Source organism: Galeopterus variegatus, unplaced genomic scaffold, assembly GCF_000696425.1.
Source record: "Galeopterus variegatus unplaced genomic scaffold, G_variegatus-3.0.2 Scaffold7864, whole genome shotgun sequence".
Taxonomy (NCBI): Eukaryota; Metazoa; Chordata; class Mammalia; order Dermoptera; family Cynocephalidae; genus Galeopterus; species Galeopterus variegatus.
Genome location: NW_007733975.1, coordinates 51,010 through 75,475, shown reverse-complemented (window position 1 = coordinate 75,475; position 24,466 = coordinate 51,010). Strand labels below are relative to the sequence as shown.

Here is a 24,466-nt window from a genome sequence, read left to right as displayed (position 1 = left end):
CAACTTGTTCAGCTCCCGGTTGGTCAGCTCAGGGTTCCTTTGAGAGTAATGAGGCCAGTTCTCCTTTACAAAGTGGTTATATGCAGTTCGGGGCTTCTTTGGGAAGTCTGGATGTTTCTTGCAGGTTTTGCTTTTGTAGTTATTTTTAATGTGCTCCTTAGCTTCCAGGACTAATTCTTTCAAAGCATGGAACTTCAAGTTAACAGAAATCTCTAACCACTTGAGCTTACACATTTCTCCAGAAAAATCTTTAAAAGCTACTTTTTCTCAGTCCAGGTATGATTGGGTTGTTTTGAATGAATGGCTGTTATTGGACAGGAGATTATTCTCCATGGATTCCAGTAACCTCAGGATGTCTTCATTGAACCAGTGGTCTTGGCCTTTAGGCAATACCATATCTAGATTTTTGGGCTACTTATTAGGTCCTAGTTCTGCAGACATCTCAAAAGGAGCTCAAACTTCATTCTCAAGACTCAGCAGATGATTTATTTCTGGAAGTCCTGCAGTATGTGTGATTCTACATTTCTGAGGAGAAAGAGAAAAAAAAGTTACTCACCTTTTATGGTATGAATGAGAAAAATTACACCCCACTTGTAATATACCCATTCTATCATTAATTTACCATTAACAAAATTGCTTACTTCTAAATAGAAATTTATATTTTCCTTTCATATGCTACATTTGAAATATTGAAAGTATGCACCATAGCCCCCTACTCCAGCCTGCCTTCTGCCAAATTTCACCAGAGCCTATCTTCAAGGCAACTAAAGAAGTCAAACACCAGGCCACTCACTCAAGAAACTTCAGATAACAGTAAAGCCCTGGAGACTGAGAGCAAAACATTAAAATGAAAACAGAATGACTAAAAGGGAAAGAATATTCACTTTGTGGTGCCCTCATAATGGCCACTTGCTAATTGCAGACCAGACGCCCACAACTAAAGGTACAAATGAGGAGCTGGAACTAGAATGAGACAAGTTACTGATCTCCTCACCACATGCATCACCTGTGGTCTCTTTATGGGTGGCACATAAATCTGCAGTAAAGGACTGATTGATAAATTTTTTTGGAATGAATGCTTTCTGGTGAACCATACTGCTTCTCCTTTCTAGAAAAAAGTTAATGATAATTATAAAACGTTTCCAATTCTACCTGGTTAATTCTTCCTCACATTTAAGTCTTAGGAGAAGTTTTGCCTCCTCTAGAAAATCCCTCCCATATGCTTGGCACTTACAAGAACTTGAACACAGGACAAATCTGTCGGCTGTTATTTTCTAATCAAATTTTTCTTCTAGTGTAACATCTCTGTACATGTTTCTCAGATCACTTCCCAAATTCTCATGACCCTTTTAATAGTCTTTTCAGAATATCCTGTTCTAAGCTAAGGCTCACATATGCCAATTTGCATACAAATACAGTGCATAAAACATTAGATAATACCATATATTTTGTGAATGACACAGCAGCAAGAGAAATATAACATGCGCCTTCAGAAAAAGAATATGCAGGAGATGGCAAAGAAAACTTCAGACTTATGAGTCAAAAGAAAGGGGAATTTCTGAGAATGAGCTTCTTAATATCAGAGAAGATGATTTGAGAACTATTTTTAATTCTCAGTGAGTCTAAAAGGTTTTGAATGACATCTAAAAATTTACTGGAAGATTGAAGATCCTAATTACAATAATATCACATAAATAATACATGTGTCTGAAAACAATAGATTAAAATATTCTAAAAGAGCTCCCGGGAGCACCACTGGCGGAACCCTCATGTGAAAGGTGCTATCCCTAACCTGGAGTGGTGCAGGGGCGGGCCGACACCCTGCTCCTGACCTCTGGCTCTGTGCAGCCGCCTCAGGATCAGACATGGCCCAGAACGTGAAGGACTTATCGGACGGCTGCCCACCGGGACCCGGGGCCTGGACAGGCGCTGTGGCCTGTAGTGACCACGAATCCGTGTTCACCACGGAAAGCGGGCACAGAGCCATCTTCAATCAGATTGGTGCTTGCAGCAGGACACCATCCTGGCTGAGGGCCTTCACTTTAGGATCTCCTGGTTCTAGTTCCCCATTATCTAGGACATTCGGGCCAGACCCAGGAAAATCTCCTGCCCCACAGGCTCCAAAGACCTGCAGATGGTGAACATCTCTCCGCGAGTGCTGTCTGGACTCAGTGTCCAGGAGCTTCCCAGCATGTACCAGCGCCCAGGGCTAGACTACCAGGAGCGAGTGTTGCTGTCCATTGTCAATGAAGTGCTCAAGAGTGTGGTGGCCAAGTTCAATGCCTCACAGCTCATCACCCGACGTGCCCAGGTATCCCTGTTGATCCTATGGGAGCTGACCGAGGGCCAAGGACTTCAGCCTTATCCTGGATGATGCAGCCCTAAGATATATTCTAACTCAAGGGTAAATTATATATAATTGACATTGGAAAACAGATGTATAATATTTGAAATATAAATCTAAAAAGGAAGATTTGCAGTTTTTCTAATTCTAAAAGTTATGACAATGTGCACAAAGCCATGGAAGTGAAAATAGAATTGTGTTGTTTTTATGTTTTATGAGCCATGCATTTTTCCAAATTTTCCTCAGTTGAGAAGTCCCCCCAAAATATATGTCTGTGTCCCAACCCCTGGTACCTATGAATGTGATCTTTTGGAAATAGGGTTCTTGCAGATGTAATTAACCTGATGATCACCAGATGAAATCATTCTGGATTTAATGGGACCTATATCCAATACCTAGTGTTCTTATAAGAGAAAGAAGAGGAAGGTTTGAGACAAAGGCACAGGGAAGACCATGTGGAGACAGAGGCACAGTGGAGTTATGCTGCCACAAGACAATGAAAGGCACAGGTTGGCAGCAGCCACCTGAAGCAGGAGAGAGGCACTGGCTGGAGTTTCCCTCGGAGCCTCCAGAGGGAACCAACCCTGCTAACGCCTCGCTTTTCAACTTCTGGCCTTCAGAACTGTGAAAGAATAAATTACTCTTGTAAGCTACTCAATTTGTGATAATTCGTTATTGCAGCCCTATGTAAATAATACACAAATGTTTTACAATTACTATCTCATTTTCCTCCTCACAACTCCATGAAGTGGGTTTACTACTATTATTCCATTACAGAGATGATGAAAGTAGAAAAACTAAGAATTTATATAACTTTCCAAACTTGTAGAATAGTTAAAAAATAAAAATAAATAACATGGGACTTTTTAAAAGAACACTCAGATAGAAAAATATATTTTGTAAATTAAAAATACCTTAATAAAAATAAAAGCTTGAAAAGAATGTTAGGAATACAAAAGTGAGAAATCTGATTAACAGGAGGTTGTAAAATTATTAGTTAGAAAAATCAGAAAACAGACTCAGGTGGTTCAAGATAATGTAATGAAGGGACTAAAATAATGCTGTCACCAAGGTTAGGAGGACCATCAAGGTAAGGCTCTCGAGTCTAAAAACAGGGGGAAGCTGTTTCCACTCACAAACCTGAAAGGGAAAAAACAACCTCTAGATAAACAGGAGGGATCAGCTGGTGGGCATGTAAATCCTGAGAAGAGATTTTTATTACAGAGAGTTTGAGGATGAGGTGGCAGGTTTAGCAAAAATTGGAAAAATTAATAAAAAAGAAATATAATAACAGTACATCTTATGGCTTAGCTGTGATTTCGTTTTACAGAGAAACAATAATTGATAAAATAATTAAACCAAAACTCATGATGTAAGTGTATTGGGAAAATAAGAGAAAGGAAAACAGTGTGTGTGTGTGTCTGTGTACATGGGAGAGTTTAAGGAGTTATATAACTAAATTCCTCACTCCTTTTAAAGTCAGTAAACATTTTTCTGCATTAAGAAATATCAGAACAAGCATATTATTAAGAATTATATACAGTATGATTGGGACTGTTTTGTCAAGCATATGAAGAGGAAGAAAACAATCTCTCTCTCATCAGAAGCTCACATATACCGAAAATCGCCATTGTGGAGAAATATGCAGATGCTGTGTGAGATGACAGGAGGAAGCAGTTCTCTGTGTTTCATGCATTTTGTCTTCTGCACTTATACATAGACATACTCTTCTTATTACCCGTGGGCAGAATGTGAGAAAAATGACTATACACAGACACTCTAAAATTAGACACCCCCAAACTTAAAAAAACCCCAAAACATTGACCAAAATTAGTGACATGATGATTTTCATTCCTTTGGGTATATACCCAGCAGTGGGGTTGCCGGATCATATGTCAGTTCTATCTGTAGTTGTTTGAGGAAAGTCCATACTGTTTTCCATAATGGCTGTACTAATTTACAGTTACGCCAACAGTGTAGCAGGTTCACCTTTCTCTGCATCTTTGCCACCACTTGTTATTCTCTGTCTTTTTAATAATAACCAGTCTAACTGGGTTGAGATGATATCTCAGTGTGGTTTTGATTTGCATTTCCCTGATGCTTAGTGATATTATTTTTTCATGTGTCTGTTGGTCATGTATGTATCTTCCTTTGCCCATTTTTAAATAGGGTTACTTGCTTTTTTACTGTTAAGTTGTTTTAGTTGCTTATATACTCTGGATATTAATCCTTTGTCAGATCCATAGTTTGTCAATATTTTCTCCCATTCTGCACATTGTTTTCTCCCTCTTTTGTTTCTTTTGCTGTGTAGAAGATTTTTAGTTTGATATAATCCCATTGGTTTATTTTGTTGTTGTTGCCTGTGCTTTCAGTGTTCTATTCATAAAACCTTAGCCCAGTCCTACTTCCTGAAGTGTTTCCACTATGTTTTCTTTTGGGAATTTTATAGTTTCATATCTTATATTTAAGTCTTTAATTCATTTTGAGTTTATTTTGGTGTATGGCAAGAGGTATGTGTATTAGTCTGTTTGTGTTGCTATAACAGAAATACCTGAGACTGAGTGATTTATAAGGAAAAGAGGTTTATTTAGCTTAGGATTCTGGGACAGCTGCATCTGACATGGGCCTCAGGCTGCTTCTGCTCATAGCAGAAAGCGGCAGTCAGCCAGCTGTTACAGGAAGATCACATGGCTAGAGGAAGCAAGAGGGAGCGAGAGGAGATGCCAGGGTCTTTTTGTTTTTTATTTTTATTTTTGTCTTTTTCGCATCGGTAAGGGGATTGCAACCCTTGGTGTGGTGTCGCCGCACCACGCTCAGCCAGTGAGCGCACCGGCCATCCCTATATAGGATCTGAACCTGCAGCAGCAGCGTCGCTGCGCTCCCAGCCCCACACTCTCCCGAGTGCGCCATGGGGTCGGCCCGCCAGGGTCTTTTTAAACAGTCATCTCTCTTAGGAACTAATAGAATGAGAAATCATTCAAGCCCACCACCACCAGGGAGAGCATTAATCCATTTATGAGGGATCTGCCCCCATGAATCAATCAGTATCCAACACTGCCACATTAGGGATCAAATTTCCACATGAGTTTTGGAGGGGACAACACATCCCAACTCCATCAGTATGGATGTAGTTTGATTCTCTACATATGGATGTCCAGTTTTCCCAACACCATTTATCAAAAAGGCAGTCTTCTCCCCAGTGTATGTTCTTGCCTTTGTCAAAGATTAGTTGGCTTTAAGTAGGTGGGTTGATTTCTGGGTTCGCTATTCTGTTCCACTGGTCTAAGTGTCTATTTTCATGCCAGTACCATATTGCTTTGGTTGCAGTAGCTCTGTAATATAATTTGAAGTCAAGTATTGTTATATCTCTGGTTTTATTTATTTATTGCTCAAGATTGCTTTGGCTATTTGGATTTTTTTTGCCATTCCATATAAATGTTAGGATTATTTTTTCCATTTCTGTGAAGAATGTCATTGGCATTTTGATGGGGATTGCACATGACTATAGATTGCTTTGGGTAGTAGGAACATTTTCACAATGTTAATTCTTCCAATCTAAGAGCATGTAATGTCTTTCCATCTTTTTGTGTTCTCTTTACTGTCTTTCAGCAGTGATTTGCAGTTCTTGTTCTAGAGATCTTTTTCCTCCTTGGTTAAATTGATTCCTAGGTATCTCTTTTTCTTTTTCTTTTTCTTTTCTTTTCTTTTTTTTTTTATTTTTTATTTTTATTTATTTATTTATTTATTTTTGGTGACCATTGTAAATGGGCTTGCTTTCTTCATTTCTTCTTATTGTAATTTGTTATTGGAGTATAAGAATGCTACTGATTTTTGCAAGTTAATTTTGTTTCCTGCAACTTTACTAAAATTGCTTATGAGCTCTAAGAGTTGTTAGTTTGTTTGTTTATTTGTTTTTGTTTTGTTTTTTGTAGTGTCTTAAGGTGTTTTGTATAGATAGGATCATGTCATCTGCAAATAGGGACAGTTTGACTTTGTCTTTTCCAGTCTGGATGGAAGACTTTATTTCTTTTGACTTATTCCTCTGGCAATTACTTCCAATACTATGATAAATAGGAGTGGTAAGAGTAGACATCCTTGTCTTGCTCCTGTTTTTAAGGGAGAAGCTTTCAGCTTTTTCCCATTCAGAATGATATTGGTGGTGGGTTTTGTCATAAATGCTTTTATTGTGCTGAGATACTTTCCTTCTATTCCTAATTTGCTGAGAGTCTTTATCATAAAGTGATGTTGAATTTTGTCAAATGCTTCTTCTGCATCTGTTTAGATGATTATATAGTTTTTGTTCTTGATTTTGTTGATGTGATGTATCACATTTCTTGACTTGCATATTTTGAACCATACTTTCATCCCTGGGATGTCTCATTATATGGTCCATCTTAATATTTCTCATTGAAAATTAACAAATGTGTAGTCTGGCTTTGTAAAGCACCATGTTGAGCTTAAATTATATCAGTCTATTATTATATTTAACTTTGTATTCTTCTGTAGTTAAAGTTTTCTTATCATATGCATATATTACTTTAATTTGAAAATCTTTCTAAAAAATACAAAGACATTATGGGCACCTTTCTATGTCAATATATGTGGAACATCTTCACTTTTATAAATGGCTAAATATTCTATATCACATTTAATGAAACTATTACATTATCACTAAATATATTCTATTTCTTTTTCCTATTTGTAATTGAAAATAATGAAGTAATATTCATCTTTCTTCTTAGGTGTTTTAGTGAATGTTTCTATAGGCAAAATCTCCCAAAGTTGAAATTGTAAAACTTAAAGTATATGTGTAAACAGAAAGGAGATTGTTGGGAGGGAGGGGGGAGAGGAAGGAAGGAGGGAGGTTTTGGTAATGGGCCACAATAATCAACCACATTGTATATTGACAAAATAAATTTTTTTAAAAGTATATGTGTATTTAGCATTGAGATGTACTTTCAAAGTGAAATAATCTTTTTATGAGAATAATATTCATTTATTGGTTCAGTTAAGTATGGCTTTCTGGCTTAGAGATAATGGGTCTACATTAGAAAATAATTTGTTGAGGGATAGGTTGGGGATAACTGAAATAATTGGCTAGACATTTTCTTTATAGTGTTTTTACTTTAGTCTCCTGTTATTTATGCTCCACACCAACAATAAAGCCTCCTTTCTATGGAAATTGTTCTAATCTCTTAGTTATTGCCTCTCTCTGCCTGCAGACTGTCTGTAATACCACCAGCTGATCTGTTTTCATAACCGAACATTCAAATGAAGCCCCTATTTATTCTAAACTCTTCATTATGGCACACTTGCTTCTCAATGCTACACTTAGGTAGTCCTGCTGCTTCTTTTACCCAGAAGATATAGTTCTGTCAATAAAGCTAATATCATGAAGCCACCCATGCAAATATATTTCCTGTACTAATCTTGGAAAATCTCTTCTTCTCAATAGATCTCCTTATTTCAAAATGGAATTTAAACGCTTCATTATGGCATACTTATCATTCAAACTGAGGGCATAATTAATATTTTTCTCAAGTATACTAGGTTCAAAGGTTGCCACAAAATGACATATTTCAATAGCACTTATTGTGCTATTGAACAAATAAATTCAGAGGATGCAGAAAATATGGAAAGCAAGAATGATTGAATGCCTTGATAAAGCTTATTGCAGAGAAAAAAGATAATCAAAGATCAAAGCAAAAAATGAATGTGTATTTATATATGAATTAAAATTTATATTTTTGACAATAAGAGTATAATGGGTCTTGGTGAAAGGGGAATAGACATAAAACTGTGCTTATCTTGGTTGGGGGAATGATACAGTTATCTTTAAAAAAAAAACACAAATTATATAGAAGAAAGTAACCTTAAAAATTAAAGTGGCAAAATGATTCCAAATATGTCAATAACTAAAATAAACAAAATGGATTAAAGTTACCAGTTAAAAATGTATTTTTTATAGTGAACCTAAAAAGAATAAATGACAATCTATTGTTTAGAAGAGACAGTAAATTATTATGATAAGGGAAGTTTGAAAATAAGAGAACAGAAAATTCTAAGTGGAACCAAATTAATATATCTGGTTTTCTCCCAGGCAAACCATTAAATAAAAAAGTCTAGTTTGTTTTACAGGGACATCACAGAATAAAAATGTTCAGTTCAATAAGGTATATAAATTCTAAGCATTCTAGCCTGATAAATATCCTCAAAATTAAAAGCAAAAAATTGAAACAAAAATGGAGATACATTGACAAATCTACCATTGTTTTACATAATGAATATATATCTCAATTATGGGTAATGCAAGAACACAAAATATTCAGTAAGGACATCAGGTAATTGAACTGCCAAGTTAACAAGATTAAGATGATAAGCAGACACAAAATTCAATGTTATGTGACACATAATTCTCAAATATACGTTGATCATTTTCTAGATCTTAAAGCCAGTCTAAAACAATGCAACATAATGTCACAATAAGAACATTTAGTAAACTATGATAGAATTTTTTTTTTTTAATCTGAGAAAGTATATGCTTAGAAGAAAAACATCCAATGCCATTGTACATGGGAAATTCTTAGATGTGTAGAAGCAGATATAAGAACAATGGCATTAACTATTACTGCTTTCACTGGGTACTGTACTGGAGTACTTTTTACAATTTATTAAAATGGTGGGGGAGGGAAGGTAGGAGAGGAAAGAAGAAAATAAAATTATAGGATTGAAAAGTAGAAAGTAAAACTGTTGATATATTAATATCTGTAAAGAATGATTATCTTGTAGAAATAAAATATATATATACCAAAATAATTAGAAAAAATAGCAGTTAAGAAACTGTACTTAAGATTAAAAGACTTTTTGAGACCCATGAAACTCTGAATGCTCTAGCCCCCCTTACCTCACTCCACTTTTGTTTCTTGCTCCCTCCTAATTCAATGGCATTTCTCAGTTGCTTGAACTTCCCACCCACCACACCCTAGTTACCATTCAAGTCTGTCTTCAGATGCCACTTTCTTACTGTACCCTAAGTTTATACTTCATTATATATTTTCTTAACTCCCTGGATTTTTTTCCTTCATAGCATTAACCCAAATTGTAACTAAAATTACTGTAGTATGCATTCAATGCCTTGCTCCCTGAATATGTTAGCAAGACCAAGGCCAGCCGCCTGGCCCAAATAAAAACCCTGGCTTGGTTTGCCAAAATCTGCTAGCTCAGGTCATTTAGCTCCTGGCGTAGGCTCACCAAAATCTTGTTACTGAACCCAGGTCCAGCTTCCTGCTCCCGCAAAAAACCAAACACTCCCAAAGTCAAGTGTTGGTGAAAATGGAAGTCAGCATTTATGGAAGACCAGTGACCTGAGCAGAGATGTTGGGCTAACCCATCTGTCCAGTAAACCTGAAGGACCTTGGCCAGACTAAAACCATTTCAAAGACTCAATTTACTGATGGGATTTCAAAGAGGAAATTGAAGGAATGGAATGTGGGAAATGAAAAACGGGAGGGAGATGGATATGAGCTGTGGGGGTTCCATACAAGGAGCCAAGTGCAGGTCTTGCCAAGCCTCCATCTGGTTTCTGTTCCCATCCTTGCTGTTATCTTGGGGTCTTGCAGGATTTTGATTTGCCTCGAGGTGGAGTCAGCATAGCTTTATTGATGTCTTCCTTGGTTTCTCAGGGTCTAGGTAATATGTGACTGGTGGCAAGTTTGCACCAGGCTGACTGGAAAGCAACTTTACATTCACATAAATAATGTCATCTTGCCCCCTAACCAAGGTTGAAAATAACAAATAACCTTGGGAAAAAAGGAAACTCAGAGAAATGCATACTAATAAAAAACAAACAAACAAACAAACAAAAAACAGTGTCCTTTTAAAATCTTTTAGAGCCCATAGGGTTTGGGGTCCCAACATGACTTCAGTCCTGCTCATTCCAACATCTTCCACACTATCATAGTTTCTTCCATTTCTGTGGAACAGAAACAACTCACCTTATTGCTTCTAGTTGAGTCTGGTTGAAGAAAGGGTTAATTTGGAATGGAACTATTTGACATGATGGAAGAGTCGTGGAGGGATGAAGGACATTTGTTTATTATCTTATTAATTGATTGGTAACAAGTACCTTACCCAGAATTACCAAGTTATACATTAACTGGTACATCAATGATTTTTAACAACCTACATGAATCCTTTGTTTAGAAACAGGATGTCTCATCCAAATCATGCCCCCACCACCTTCAAGGCTATGAATACCTTTAAAGAACTGCTTGTGTAGACAAAATATCATTTCCCTCTTTTTGATCAAAACATTCCTCGTGAAACCATTGATGATCAATTGCATGACTGAAAAAGTCTTACTTTTCTTTGTGTTGATCCCTCAGTACTGGGGAGGCTCATTCCCAGGTAGACTTATCCCTTGGTACTGGGAAAGCTTATTCCCAGGTAGTCATGTCCCACATTGGTGGGAAAGATGAAACAGCAGTTAGGCCAAATCAAGGCAACAGAAAGGCCAAATTAGGGCAACAGAAAGTGGGGTCAGGAACTTAAAAGAGACATGCTATTCTACAACTAATGTTTTCCATTTGTATCCTATTACAAAGAGAAAGCAAATTCTTATTGAACTTATGCAAATAACCATATTGCCATAAAAATCGCAAGGACACTCAACAATCAGTTTCCAAATTATGGAGAAATTAAATAGGGAGAAAAGGCAAATGTTTCCATCTTTGTTCATAAAAGTATAGTTTACCAAATTGCCATAAGTTATACATAGCTTAAGTGACAAAGTTTCCTTAAATCTGGAAAACAAAACTTTTTTTTTGTCCTTTTTGAGACCAGCCGCACCACGCTCAGCCAGTGAGCTCACCAGCCATCCCTATATAGGATCCGAACCCGTGGGTGGCAGCGCTGCTGCGCTCCTAGCGCCGCACTCTCCCGAGTGCTCCACGGGCTCGGCCTGGAAAACAAAACATTTAAGTAAAGAACCAACACTGAGAAATGCAAAACATTATGTTCATCAGTTATTTAACTTTATGTAATTAATTTTTGCTTCGCTTGATCTTGATTAGCGGTTTTATAAACTGATCAGATTTCTTATTAGAGATCTGAAAAACTTATCTTCTTGTTGTTAAAGTTATTTGAAAGCTAGGTTTAAGAGTACTTGTTACAGTTCTTTCCATGAATCGAAGATGCCTTTAGAGAAAAATCAAAATATCTTGCAATTTTACTAAGAACAGATCAATTCTTCAAGAAAAACTTGTTCAAATATGGGGGAAATTTAGTTCTGTATCAGTGTCTTTGTAATATCAAAATAATTCTCTTCTAATTATAGCCAACTTAATCACACAAAATTATTTCATAAATTTCCCCTTCACAAACCATTACTACAACGTACTCAGACATTTGCACGACATGCTTTTAGACTTTCAGTTCTGTCCTATACGTCCTCTTTCCTAAATAACCCATCATTTTCTTTTAGGACAAAAGTTCACTACACAAGAAGCTTTGTTACACACAATTATTCTCTTTTCTTTTTAACCATCCTGATTACAACTACATCTTCATATCCATAGCTTTCTTCACATCTCTCTTCTCCTACTTACTTGTTCCTTTCTAGCAACAATATTATATTAGCCTCATTTATCTAAAAAGTGCATAATCAAAAATCATTCTGTTTTAGGCTGGGTTTATAATTTAAATTTTAAAAACCTCTAAAAGAGACAAATATAATCCTCTTTGACCAGTAAACCCAGGCAAAAATGTACGCTGATAATTCTGAAGACATTTGTCATAGCAGTCTGATTTTTTTTAAAAAAAAAATAGCTTTCTAATCTTATTTTTTCTTCAGTTTCTGTTTTTTTAACTCTTCTAATTTTTTTTTCTTCAGTTTCAGTTTCAAATGACTTTAGGGTTAAATTCTCAAGTATTTACATATAGCTAGGAGTGGGTGAATTGTATAAGAAAAACAAAGTATCCAAGTGGCCTTGATTCTTTTAATAGGTTTCTCTTAAGCAGTTAAGTTTCTGTCTTAACTCTTGCAGAACTGTGTGCACAGATAGACAAATTTTGTCCAGAGACTTAGCCAATTATAACTGTCAAGATCATAGTTTGTTTCTCAAACTTGCCAAGAGAAACTCACAAAAAAATTTTTTTTTTCTTTTTAGTCATTGGGTTTTTAATGATCAAAAGGTACAAATGTAGTTATTCAAAACCAAGCAGACAGAGCTTTCCCAAATAAACAAACAAAATGCTGGCTTCAGTATCCTCGAGTCATTTCTCACATCCAAAATGTTACCTTTAACAACAACAACAAAAATAGTGTAGAACTCCCAGTGAGACTTAGCGGCTCAGAGCCTGTCAACCCCTTACTAGGGCTGCCTTCCTTCACCAAACAAAAGGCAGGGAATTGGTGGTTATCACCACTGCTGCAAAATCAGGAGAAGTCTCAAAAAATCCCATCCATGGGGTTTCCCTAACCACACGCAGCTGGCACCCACGGGTGGACCCAGCCTCAGTCCCACGACATGAACAGGTAAGCCCTAGCTTGCTCCTGCTGCCAACTGCTCTGTTCATTGCGGGGCTAGGCCACTGGGAGCACTCAGCTCCTGACTTGGCTCACCCAAATTTGTTACCAGGAACAAGTCTGGCTGCTTCCCCCAAACAAAAATCCTGGCTTGGCTTGCCAAAATCTGCTACTCCAGGACATTCAGCTCCTGGTTGAGGCTCGCCAAAGTCTTGTTACCAAAACCAAGTCAGGTTGCCTGCACCCTAACAAAGCAAACCACCCAAAAGTCAAATGTTGTGGAAAATGGTAGTCAGATTTTATTCAGGAATACCAGGGACCAGAGGAGAGATATTAGGCCAACCCGTCTCTCTGGTAAACCTGAAAAAGACCAGCCGGACTAAAACAATCTCTCCTCAGTACCTAGCATGAATGATTAATGAATAAGCAATGAAATAATCCAAGAATGAATTCAGAATCATTATTCATAGTACTAAAAATATATTTGCAGACTGAAAGGCAGAACATCTCAAATGATGGTGGCAATCCTCACAAATTATCTTAAATATACATAAATTTAAATTGGTCATCTAGAGTTATTTCAGGGAGTCCCATATGAAGCTTAGACCAAAAGTATTTTTTTGTCATTCTCAGCCTGCAATTTAGGTAGGATTGCTACTGATTGTCTGTTCTCTACAGTAACTGGCTTATTTAGGTGTTATTATCGTCATTAATCTGCGTTGAGATTCTCTGATTCATAGTTAAGAACTGTTTACATTTGGGACTCATAATTCTTTGTTGGGGGTTGATGGGGGGTGACACTGGCTATGCCGTGTAGGATTTGAGCCGAATCCCTGTCTCTACCCTTAGATATGAGTACTAACTATCATTTGTGACAACCAAAACTGTTTCCAAACATCAATAAATATTCCCTGGAAGGATAAATTACCCCCAGTTGAAATCTTTTCCATAGAATTGGAAAAAAATACATATGATATATTTATAAGATCCTTAAAGTAGTTTAGACATATTACCTGGTTCTTAAATTCTAAATGAACATAAAAGACAGCAACAAAAGATTCTCAGGAGAAGATTTGTGTGTAAAAACATAAGCATACTGGTGAATAAGTAATATTGAGAAAGAAAAATACAAATAAATTAGTCACAGTCTAGCCAATCAATTTGTAGAAATAGATATGATTTTTTGATCTATGCAAAATTACAGAGAAGTGTTTAAGGATAGCATGTAAGGAGGAAATAACAGCCTCTACAATCTGTTCTTACCTGGTGCTTGAAGAAGGGTGTTACTACAGATTAAGTGAGGAACGATGTCTGTGCATTCTGAACATGTGCTGAGGCAGTGCCTCCTTCACTTGATATGAGAGGTTTCCATGACCCACTCTAGCTTTCTGGAAACTGTGTCAATCTTCCAAGCATAAAATTACAAAAGTCACAAGACTTTTTCTCGATCATCGTTTTCTGAGCCTTGCATCACACTTCTTTTCCATTACTGTGATTTGTTTTCTTAATAGAAATGGGGTAATGCAGTGTTAGTAGTGGGTGTTTCCCAAATAACTTTGGAAATGGACTGCAGGTGAGGGGAGGGATGAATTCCAAGTGGCTGGGAATAAACAAATGCATGAATGAATAAATGATCTTTCTCCAAGATTGGAAGGAAGGAAGGAAACAATTCCCATTGGTCTCCTTTCCTCATCACAATCACATTTCCGTCCTCATTCAGTTTTCTGTCGATTTTCTGCCTGTCTTTAACAAAGTATCTTCTTTCTAATTTTCTCAAGCAAGAAAACAATGAACTTAAGCTCCCTCTTTAAACCAAAAACATTCTTGTAGATTTCTGATCCTCAAAAATTTGAAAGGTTTAGAGGTCTCAAAGACCAATTTGTATTAGGTGACTGGCCTCAATTTCCTTTTTAAGGAAACCTCATATGAATACCAATAATGAGAAATCAAATCCTATAAAGTCACAGAAATTTGAGACATCAAATGATAAAAAAAAAAAATCTATCTGTTAAATAAAATTTATAGGAAGCCATTAATATGGACTGAGCTCCTGCATTAAGGCTCAACAGACCAAACTAAAATGGAGTCATTATTGCTAATGTTCCACATCACTAAACGGAATCTAAGTTCCTTAACTGACCTTCTGAGAAATCAGGAGGGATAAGATAATAGTCGAATGTACGAACAGGCCATTTTTAGCCAGCATGATAAGGAAGTCCTCTGTGCTTTAATTCTTACAAGAAGAGTAACTGAACGAATCTGATGTTAATCAATTCACTTTTTATATTATGCTGTTTCCTCGTTCCTGGTCAAGCTACCTTATAAAAACAAATAATTCTGCCATTTCCAGCACAGCACCTCTCTATTTTTCGATGATATGCTGATCAATTCATGAATCAAAATAAAAGCCAATTAATCACTTAACTAAATTTGTTGAAATTTGTCTTTTGGCATATCCAAGCATATAATGAAAAAACCCAAAGAGACATGAAGAAATTTGACCAAAATCACACAAACATCAGGAGTTGAGCAGAGAACAGAAATAACACTTTCTGATTGAAAAACAGTATAGTTACCATGATCTCATAACAGTAACATTATTTCAAATAATCCCGAATCTTTGGTCACTAGCAATGAATAAAAGGAAAGCTGATAGGAAGACACCACATTCCTCTCTAAATCCAAAGCCTCCTCAGCTAGAGTTTGTTACAATGATAAATTAAGTAATGCTGATAAAATGAGGGCACGTGGGAAACACTCCATTTATGTTATTTTCATTCATTTGCTTTATTTTGCCACACAGAGGTTTTTTTGTTTTTGTTTTTATTTTCCTTTTCTACTACCTTTAATTAATCTTAGTTCCTTCGTGTTCTCAAGTTCCTTAATGTGTCTTTTATGTTAGGGGGTTCTCAGGATTTCATCATTGACTACATTCTCTTCTCACATTGTGCATTATTTTATTTACAATTTCATCTCCTTGGTATTATCTCACATATGCTTCATTCTCCATATCAGCTTTTATTTTTATTTCTATAAAGAATTAAATTTCTGCCAAAAAGAGGCCAAACAAGTAAATGAATAGATAAACCCTTTTGAGCATAGGAACAAGGGGAGTCCCAGATTTTTTATGTAACTTGCAAGGTTCCACGTAATCTCACCTTTTTTCTTTTTTACTTCTCCACCATAGGTATGTCCCATAGGCTAATAATTTCAATGTAGGTCATCAAAATTAAAGATTTAGAAAGTAAAAAGAATAAATATCTCCAGAAGTATGATTAGAATAAGACATTCTTGGTGTAATAGCAGAGAAAATTTGCCAAATAGATACACATTTTCCTCCTCTTTCAAAACCAAAGGCAAATCTTAAATACCCTTAGAAGCAAATTCTGCCTGTATGTACAAGTAAATCCATGCTAAATAAGAATACTAGCTATAACATTTCTTTGAAAAAAAGAAAAATATAGGTAGCAAGATGACATTTAGGCTGAAAAGGCTGTTGCTTGTTGAAATTTTGGTGTCAATGGAGAGAGCTCGGAAGCCTAAGGTGTAAATGAAAAAAGCATTGGGTTGAAGGTCCAGAGAGTGAAATTTTACAATCTGAGATCACTTGAAGTGCAGATAGTCAAAAAGAGCTGGTGATGAACTTTCTCCGTTAGCTAATAAAGATTTGTATGAAATGCACTGGAGGAGAGTAAAGGTTAACTATGGAATCTAGGTGGTAGGGATGGAAAGAATAAGGGAAAATTTCTGATGTGTATTTTCATAATTTGGAAAATCATTACTGTTTAATCATCCATTGAATAGATTTTTAAAAGAGTAAGATGTTCCTTGCCACATAACCTTTAGTTAGCCAGACATGGATAGGTGAATACTCCTCAACTTGGTAATAGAGAAAAGCAGAGTTTACTCATCCTTGAATACCCATTCCTGGTTCTAACTCAAAGAAATATCACATCTCTTTAGTTAAAGATCATCCTATCTTCACTGAACACAACCTCTTGGGGATATTTCTCTGCTGTGCCTGTCGTCTGATTTTTTTCTACTAAAAAAAAAGAAAAAAAGAAAAATCTTTGTTTATCCAGCACTCCCAGCCATGCCCAGGCTTAAAACAATAGGTTTAGGGTTTACTCTGTGTTAGATACTAGGATAAGCTTTATACTTGCATTATGTAATCTGTCACCAACAGTCATTGGAATGTTCGCTGATTACCTACATTATTTCATCTGAGAATCAACACACAGCAAAGTCAAGATCACAGATTTTGGAGACCAGTCACATAGTTCAAATTGTTTAAATTCTTCCTGGCTTAGTTTCTTTATTGTTATCATTGGATTATAGGGGTTTTTTTAATATTTAAAGCATATAGAACACATTTATATGTAAGACGCATGGCAAATGCTCGATAAACATAAGCTCTGTAAGCTCTTATTATTGCTAGGAATGACAGATGATGAATCTGTGTCAATTATAATTAGGTGACATGTTCAAGGCCACACAGCTAATACTCATTCCCGGGAATGGCAAAGAGCAATGTCTACCAAACTTCAGATATTCTTTTTCAATTAACAAGCATTTGTTAATTTCTGCAATATTTTCAGGAAGTGTATTTGGTGGAGGAAATACACTGGTGAATATATAGTTAAGTGTGTTACAGAACAATTGAAACAAAAATCAACAAAATATTGTATCATGGTGAAATAGGAACAGAGAGTAAGGGCACATGTTTGTATTTCATCCTTCCATTTCATCTTTCATAACCTGGGGGATGGTCTTAAATTAAGATAAATAAATTAAAATAAATAATGCATGGACACCATGACTGACACACACACACACACACACACACACATCTAGCCTTGATGCTGATAGTCTCTTTACTCCCAGCTTCTCAACACACTGACAGGTGTTTCTGAAAACAGTGGAAAATTGATTAGGTTTGAAATAACCTTGTGTAATTTAATCAGTTTTTTACATCAACCTCAAATCCTGAAAATTTATACTATTCAATTAATGCTCCTATCTTTAATAGCAAAACTACTCCTTTCAAATAATTGTCTTATTTATTTATTAATTTAATGATTCAAGTAATTGTTAACTTTTCAATATGTAGCAGTCATTTTGTTACCTGCAGGGACTCTGGCAGTGAATATAATAAACTTCCTTCATATTTTGGCATTTATATTATTATAAAAGTTAAAGAAAAGAAAGGCTGTTCTGGGATCATAAAAACAAAAGTCAATCCTTGTCCTGAGGGTCAGAGGTAGTTTTCTATAATATGTATGGTTGCTTCTTTTTTTCCCTGAGGGTGATACAACTGTAGGATTTATTATATCAATAAGAGAGAGAAGAGGTCAAACTGACAGGTGTTTTGTGGATAACCAGGTCTGTCTAAATGTGCAAACCCCATTAGATCGTTAAATTGGAATTGTACAACCATGCATGTGTGTAACCTCAGCAAGCTCACAAAACATGTGTGTAAGCAACTACAGCATAAATTCTAGATAATGGGATGCAAAAGATGGTTTTAATTAAAAGAAAATGAGCCAACACAATTTTTCACTTCCTACATTCTATTTAATAACAATAAAATGAGGTTATATTAAAGGAGAGAAAACAATACAGTCAAACATTATTGATTTGCTTCGACTGAGAAGGGCTCTTTCAGATATGGAGTTCCCAGACAACATCTGGTTTCTGACTTATCCCTGATCATGTGTGGCCAGTGCAAAAAAAAGGCCTGACAGGGAAATTGAGGGAGCCAGTGGGGTAATTCCATATGAGGGAACTCTTGGCAACCTCCACAAAACTCACACTTCTACTCTCAAAATCAAGGAACACACCAACCCGGCCCAGAGGCTTCTTTATGTAATGATAAATCACTGGGGGGGTGGTCAAGACAGTGTAATGATTATCCTCCCTCACACATAGAAGAAGAAATGTGTCCCCAGATTCAAGCATTTTGCCAGTGTTTCTTATCCAGGAATCTTTACAGACTCCTAGAGCCCAGTCCCAAGAGTTGTCCACATCCAGCTCCCAGTAATGTTTTCCAGAGGTGAACCTCTGAGCTCCCCATGCAGCAAAATAGTTAGATCTGTCAGAATTCAAAGAGGCATCTTGATGGTCATGTCTAAACTTCAAATTTCTCACATCGTCAAAAAAACTGATATTGTGATTGGTTATTTCATTATCGAAGAAAATTTCCACTGTGGAAAAAGAATATTCTAGTCAAGATAAAAATAAAATCATGCATGAAATAAGAAAATCTACCTAGAGTGTCACTAAGAAAAACAGGTCAGGTCAACAAAAGCAGTTCTGGCTGAAAAAATGTCAGATTCATGTGCTACCAGTTAACCTATAGAAGAAACCCATACCTAAACTCAATAGAAAAAAAAAATCTAAAAAATTCAGAGATTATAAAGGGAAGGGAAGTCATGCCTACTTCTCCCTGATTACCTTTTACAGAACATGAAAAACTGGAGACTTATGTATTGCTGCAATTACATGGCAATAAACCTTACCCTCCTTGCAGCTTTGGGGGATGTGGAGAGAGAATATCAATGTGAGACCTATAAAATGGTGATCGTCTTGCTGGTGTTATTATGTGCTAGTTAATTTACACTTAAGAACAAAACCTGAATATGGCTTTAAAAGTGGTTTCTTACTAGGAATTTTCTGCCTTTTCTCCTGGTTCCATGATGCCTAATCTTCCTCTGCCTGTGGGGACCCTCCAGGTTTGGATGTACCATGGAGCTCTATTCCTGCCTCATCGACCACCAACTTTATTTTGGTTGTTCACAAAATACTACTTGTGCAGTATGTTTATTCACCTATTTTTCTCATCATATACATTGTACTTCATGTTGTTTACAAATTCAATTACTAAGAAATTTTTTAGGAAAAATATTTGCATATAGAACACCCTATCATCAACATTAATTGTGTTTAATTGGAAATTGGAAATTACTGAATAAATGTGCAGTTCTATACAACTCATTGAACATCTGACATGTTATCAAAGAGTGATTCAAAGACTCAAAGGGCCATTTTTCTATGTTTCTTCTTTCTCTATATATGTAATTTATTACAGGTCTGGATGACATTTATTTTTTCACCAGCTCTCTTTCAGTTTTGTCCATATTATCATAGTACAAATAGAACTATAAACACCCATACTACTCACAGGCTTCTCTCTTCTCCTAAATGAAAGGTCAGTAGAGGGGGAAATACTGGCTAGAGACAGCTGTTACTGAAGCACAATTTATGCAGTCACGTCACACCAGTGGCTGCCACTCACCTCGGAAGTGGTCAAACCTGTCTATCAGTCCAGTGATGGGTCTTACACTGAGCTCTGGATTCACAGGCTGGGGCATGTGCTGCTGCACAGACTCACTCCTGGAAGAAGGAGAATTAAGTTAATCTTTTGGGTGCCAAATATTTTATCCTAGTGCTTAAGAAAAGACATAAACATTCAACTGAAAATACTATATCAAAACTCCTTTCTGATATTTCAGTCACCTCCACAAACATCTTATAGGACTGCACTATTCTTCGAGAATCTTTCTTACATTTCTCTATGCTTACCTGCTTTCATCCCTCTGATTCTCAGAAGTTCTTGCCTCTCTTGCCTACGAGCTGGTAAAAACTAGTCCATGCACTTCAAGATGTTGAATCCTAAAAACACAGGCAGCTATTTCCTAGCAACTTCTGCATTAAGCCTTTAATGCATAACTCTGAGCCACAGGGCAAGGAGTCAAGACTAACTTCTGATAAAGAGACACAGGGAATTATATACTCAGTAAAACACACAAATACCTGGGCACATAAACAAACAATATAATCTAATGTATAATGGCTTCGGTTGTTTAGAAATAGCTTGATATCTTTCATAGCCCTCATATTACCCCTGTTTACATTGGAAGCCAAACTTACCTTGTTAGTAGGTCTCCTAAATCCTGTAAAAAGAAAAAAGAAAAGCTATGAGTTCTCTTCGGAAATTGGGCATTCTCACTGCTCAGTCTTTGGGTTTTGAAAAGCTAAGAAAAGTTCCAATCACAACCACTCCCCAAACCTTCTTCTAAATAGTTTCCCTTTCCCTTTCTAAATAATAAACCCAGTACAAACATACTGACAGAATCTAAATTCTTAATAAATTCAAAACCCTTAGGGTGAAAAAAAAAAAAAAAAAAGAGGAGGTGGGTAGCAATCACAGTAACCATGCATTGCTGCAAAAATCACCTGTCTACCAAATGTTCTTTCTAGGGGTTATCACTAAAGACTAATGTATTTCAAAATAAGAGCAATTCAAATATAGGGCATCCAAAGAGAATAAGAAAGTAAATGGGAACTTTTCCCAAATGTTTCCATATTATCTATTGGATATCCATGAATAAGTTGTTCTTTTCTCGTTATTAGAAACAAGGTATATAAGAATTATAGAAGGGAATCTTCTCTGGGGAAAGTATTCACAATTATATACAGCTTTATTGTTCATGGTTAAAAGTTACAGTATCTCTACTCTGCCTAGTGAGAAAATGACCTCCACCACAGATGCAGGAGATGAGGAAATATATTTTTGGTTCCAAATAAACAATGGATGTTAAAGATATGAACCTCAGCTAAAAGAAATTCTTACCTGGAGCAGCTCCTTGTCTGGTTTATGGCACATTTTCATCAGTTCCTCATACATTTCTTTTAGGTGTCTCCACTTTTCAACCATTTTGGATTCACTTTTCTTGAGCTGTTGTAAAATGTGCTGGCCTTCCTTTTTCAGGCTCTCTAAATATTCTTTTTCTTCCCGGTAGAGAACCGGATGCAGCTTCCTATACTCAGCCCTGGTCATCTGTCTGCGCAGATACACGTAATCCTGGAAGGAAATGGATTTTGTTGATCACATATTCGGGCAAACTTTAACCTCCTCCACTTAAAGTTAAACCTTATCTGTTTTTCTTTGGCTAATGTTTTCTATTAATCAGCCACATATACCATAAATTTGCCTCCTCCCACTTTTTGGAATCCACAAAATTCATCTCTCTCTTTTCCTCCATTTATGTTTCTCTCTTTATTAACAACACAAAGAAAGTAATCATTCTTCCCTCAAAACACCTTTATCTTCTTCATAAGTTTCTGAGACACCTGGAGAATTGCCTTCCAGGGCTAATATCTTTAATATGTATCTTCTCATACCTGCAATACCCAATCACATACTGTTTAATTTCTGGAATCCATCTCATGCATAAACGTCTGCCTAAAATACCCATGGGCCTTTAACACCTATTTGTCTCTTAGGACTCAGATTGACTTTAAATCTGACACATTTTGCCTGAACTCCTTAAAGGTTACTGAATTTCCAAAAATCTCTGTATGTTCCTTAACCGAACCACTTGTTAAACTTTCTTTTGATGTTTTTTCTTTTGCAGTTGCTAATACATTAGTGTCTAGAAATACTAAGAACGTGATCCTACATTGAAAAGGTGAATTATTTTTCTTATTGTTCTACCCATTCATAGAATCTCACTGCACATGATGATTTCAACTCACGTTCTTAATGGGTAATTCTCTAGCACGTCTGCTTCAAGACGGTTCTGAGGAAAATAACAGTCTCATACTTACCATCCACAGGTTGGTTAGTCTCCTCTCTTTATTTAGATTTCTCTTATTGGCTTGGAATTTTTCCCATATAGATCTCATTTGCTTTAATAGCTTCTCCTGTAAAAGAACGATGAATGTGAGCACCAGAAAAGCAAATACAATGGATTTCATACCCTAACTAATGGAGAGAGGCAAGGAATGTTGAATAAAAGTACTTTAGAGAAAGTACAAAGATCATGTGTGCCTGTTTACCCTCCATAAACTTTCTGTTTTGGAAGATTTGAGATTGTAGACCACATTTAATGTAATAATTAGCCTAGAGAAACAGACAAGCAAATATTTTATGTAGTTGGCTGACTTTCAGATAAGCATCTTGTCTCATAATCTGCATCTGCTAATGCTTTTCTCCTGCTAATCTCAATGTACTTTATCCTATTTATTTGTCTCTTAATACCAAACTTGTTTCCAATTTAAAATCATCTTTGCCCATGTAGTTGTGATAGCCAGTGGTTTGGTGAAAATGGGAGTTTTATGGTGATGTTAACATAATTTTCAATAACCAAAATAATAAACATTGACTTTATCACCCTCCCATTGGACTGTAAGCCTCATGAAGACGTGTATGTATTTTATTCACAGCTCTATCTTCCGTGCCTGGAATAGTATCTGGTGCACATTAGACACATCAGTAAAGAATGAATTAATCATCATCATGATCCTGTTTGTCCTCATAATCTCTTAGCTATACAAGCTTCCAGCTTCCATAGCACCCTCAGAGGCACCACTTACCCGGTATTCCTCAGCAGCCCCTTCAATGGAACAGTGTCTGTGAGCCTCGTGCCCCTGAGAGTGACAGCACAGCACACAGAGCAGGTTCTTGTCCTCTTCACAGAAGATCTTCTTTGTCTCCTTGTGGGTCCCACACATGTGTTCCTCAGAGCTCAGAAACTGTCTGGCAAGGGAAGCCATCTTCTTCACACGAATATCGGTTCTGAAGTCTTTCTGCTGTGATGGTTCCCTGCACATTGGGCAACGAGCAGGAGTTTGGGCTTCTTCCCAGGAAAGAAAGAGACAAGGACTGCAAAAGCTGTGCCCACAGCCTATGGTGACTGGGTCTATAAAGTAGTTCATGCAGACGAGGCAGGTGAGTTCTTTCTGGAAGGCTTCTGGGATGTCTGAGTCCATTTTTCTCAGGGAAGAAAATCAGAACAGTTTATGTTTCTGTCCTGAAAAGCAAAGACCAAAGCAAAAATTTACTCAAGTTGTGACTCGATAATAAACTTCTATCTGGAGTAGGATGGACTTTACTTTGGCTATGACACAGATGGAAAACTGGTCCTAAAGAAATCTCTTGAGCTTTGTAGAACACTTTTTTGGTTGCCTAACCAGCATGCATCAACTTTGCCAAACCTTTCCAACTCCATAAATGTACTGCAGTTCTGTTGAAGTTTTAGGTTCCAATAAATTGCTTGAACCGCACGAGTTTGACTCAATCTGTAGATCCACGGGGAGGTTTGAACTGATCTGAAAATCAGTTATGTTGCTCATTTCAAGTTATTGGTTTAGCAAAGAGATTAGGACTCAGTTTTAACCTCATTATTTCACTTAATTACCATAACCATTATGTCTTGATGACTTCTCCTTCATCACTCTACCAGTAAGTGTTGTAGACAGAATGTATACCTTTTTATGCAACATTAAAATCAGCTAACCAAGGAACCACTGTTTGCTAAGCCACTATGGTAATTCAAACAACCATTTTCTAGTATAGTTACAGTTCCAAGAAATGTCTATCAACTTAAAGACATGATGTTAATACAATATCCTTACAGATAATAAAACTTCCAAAAAGTAAATTGATAAAATGAAGTAATGTACAGAATGCCACCGATCTGTATATCTTCTTTCTGTCACTCATCATCCAGAGTGTGCTTTTCTTACAACCCATTGATAAAAATGTAGAAGAAACTTGTATATTCAAAACATATTGACAAAATCAAGTTTTCTCA

The 24,466-nt window shown here is 36.4% G+C and overlaps 1 protein-coding gene and 1 pseudogene across 1 annotated transcript; both read right to left on the bottom strand.

Annotated features, from left to right (window-relative positions):
- The window catches only part of LOC103607933, a 4,645-nt pseudogene extending 2,658 nt beyond the window's left edge, over positions 1-1,987 (bottom strand).
- A 16,447-nt stretch (positions 1,988-18,434) lies between these two features.
- LOC103607932 (tripartite motif-containing protein 43-like) lies at positions 18,435-23,642 on the bottom strand. The gene is made up of 6 exons (XM_008592388.1): positions 23,247-23,642; positions 22,479-22,574; positions 21,502-21,732; positions 20,799-20,821; positions 20,164-20,261; positions 18,435-19,072 (listed from the first exon to the last, which is right to left on the bottom strand). The coding sequence occupies exons 1-6, from the start codon at positions 23,640-23,642 to the stop codon at positions 18,579-18,581; spliced, it is 1,338 nt and encodes a 445-aa protein (XP_008590610.1). The 3' UTR covers positions 18,435-18,578.
- Between the last annotated feature and the right edge of the window lie 824 nt (positions 23,643-24,466).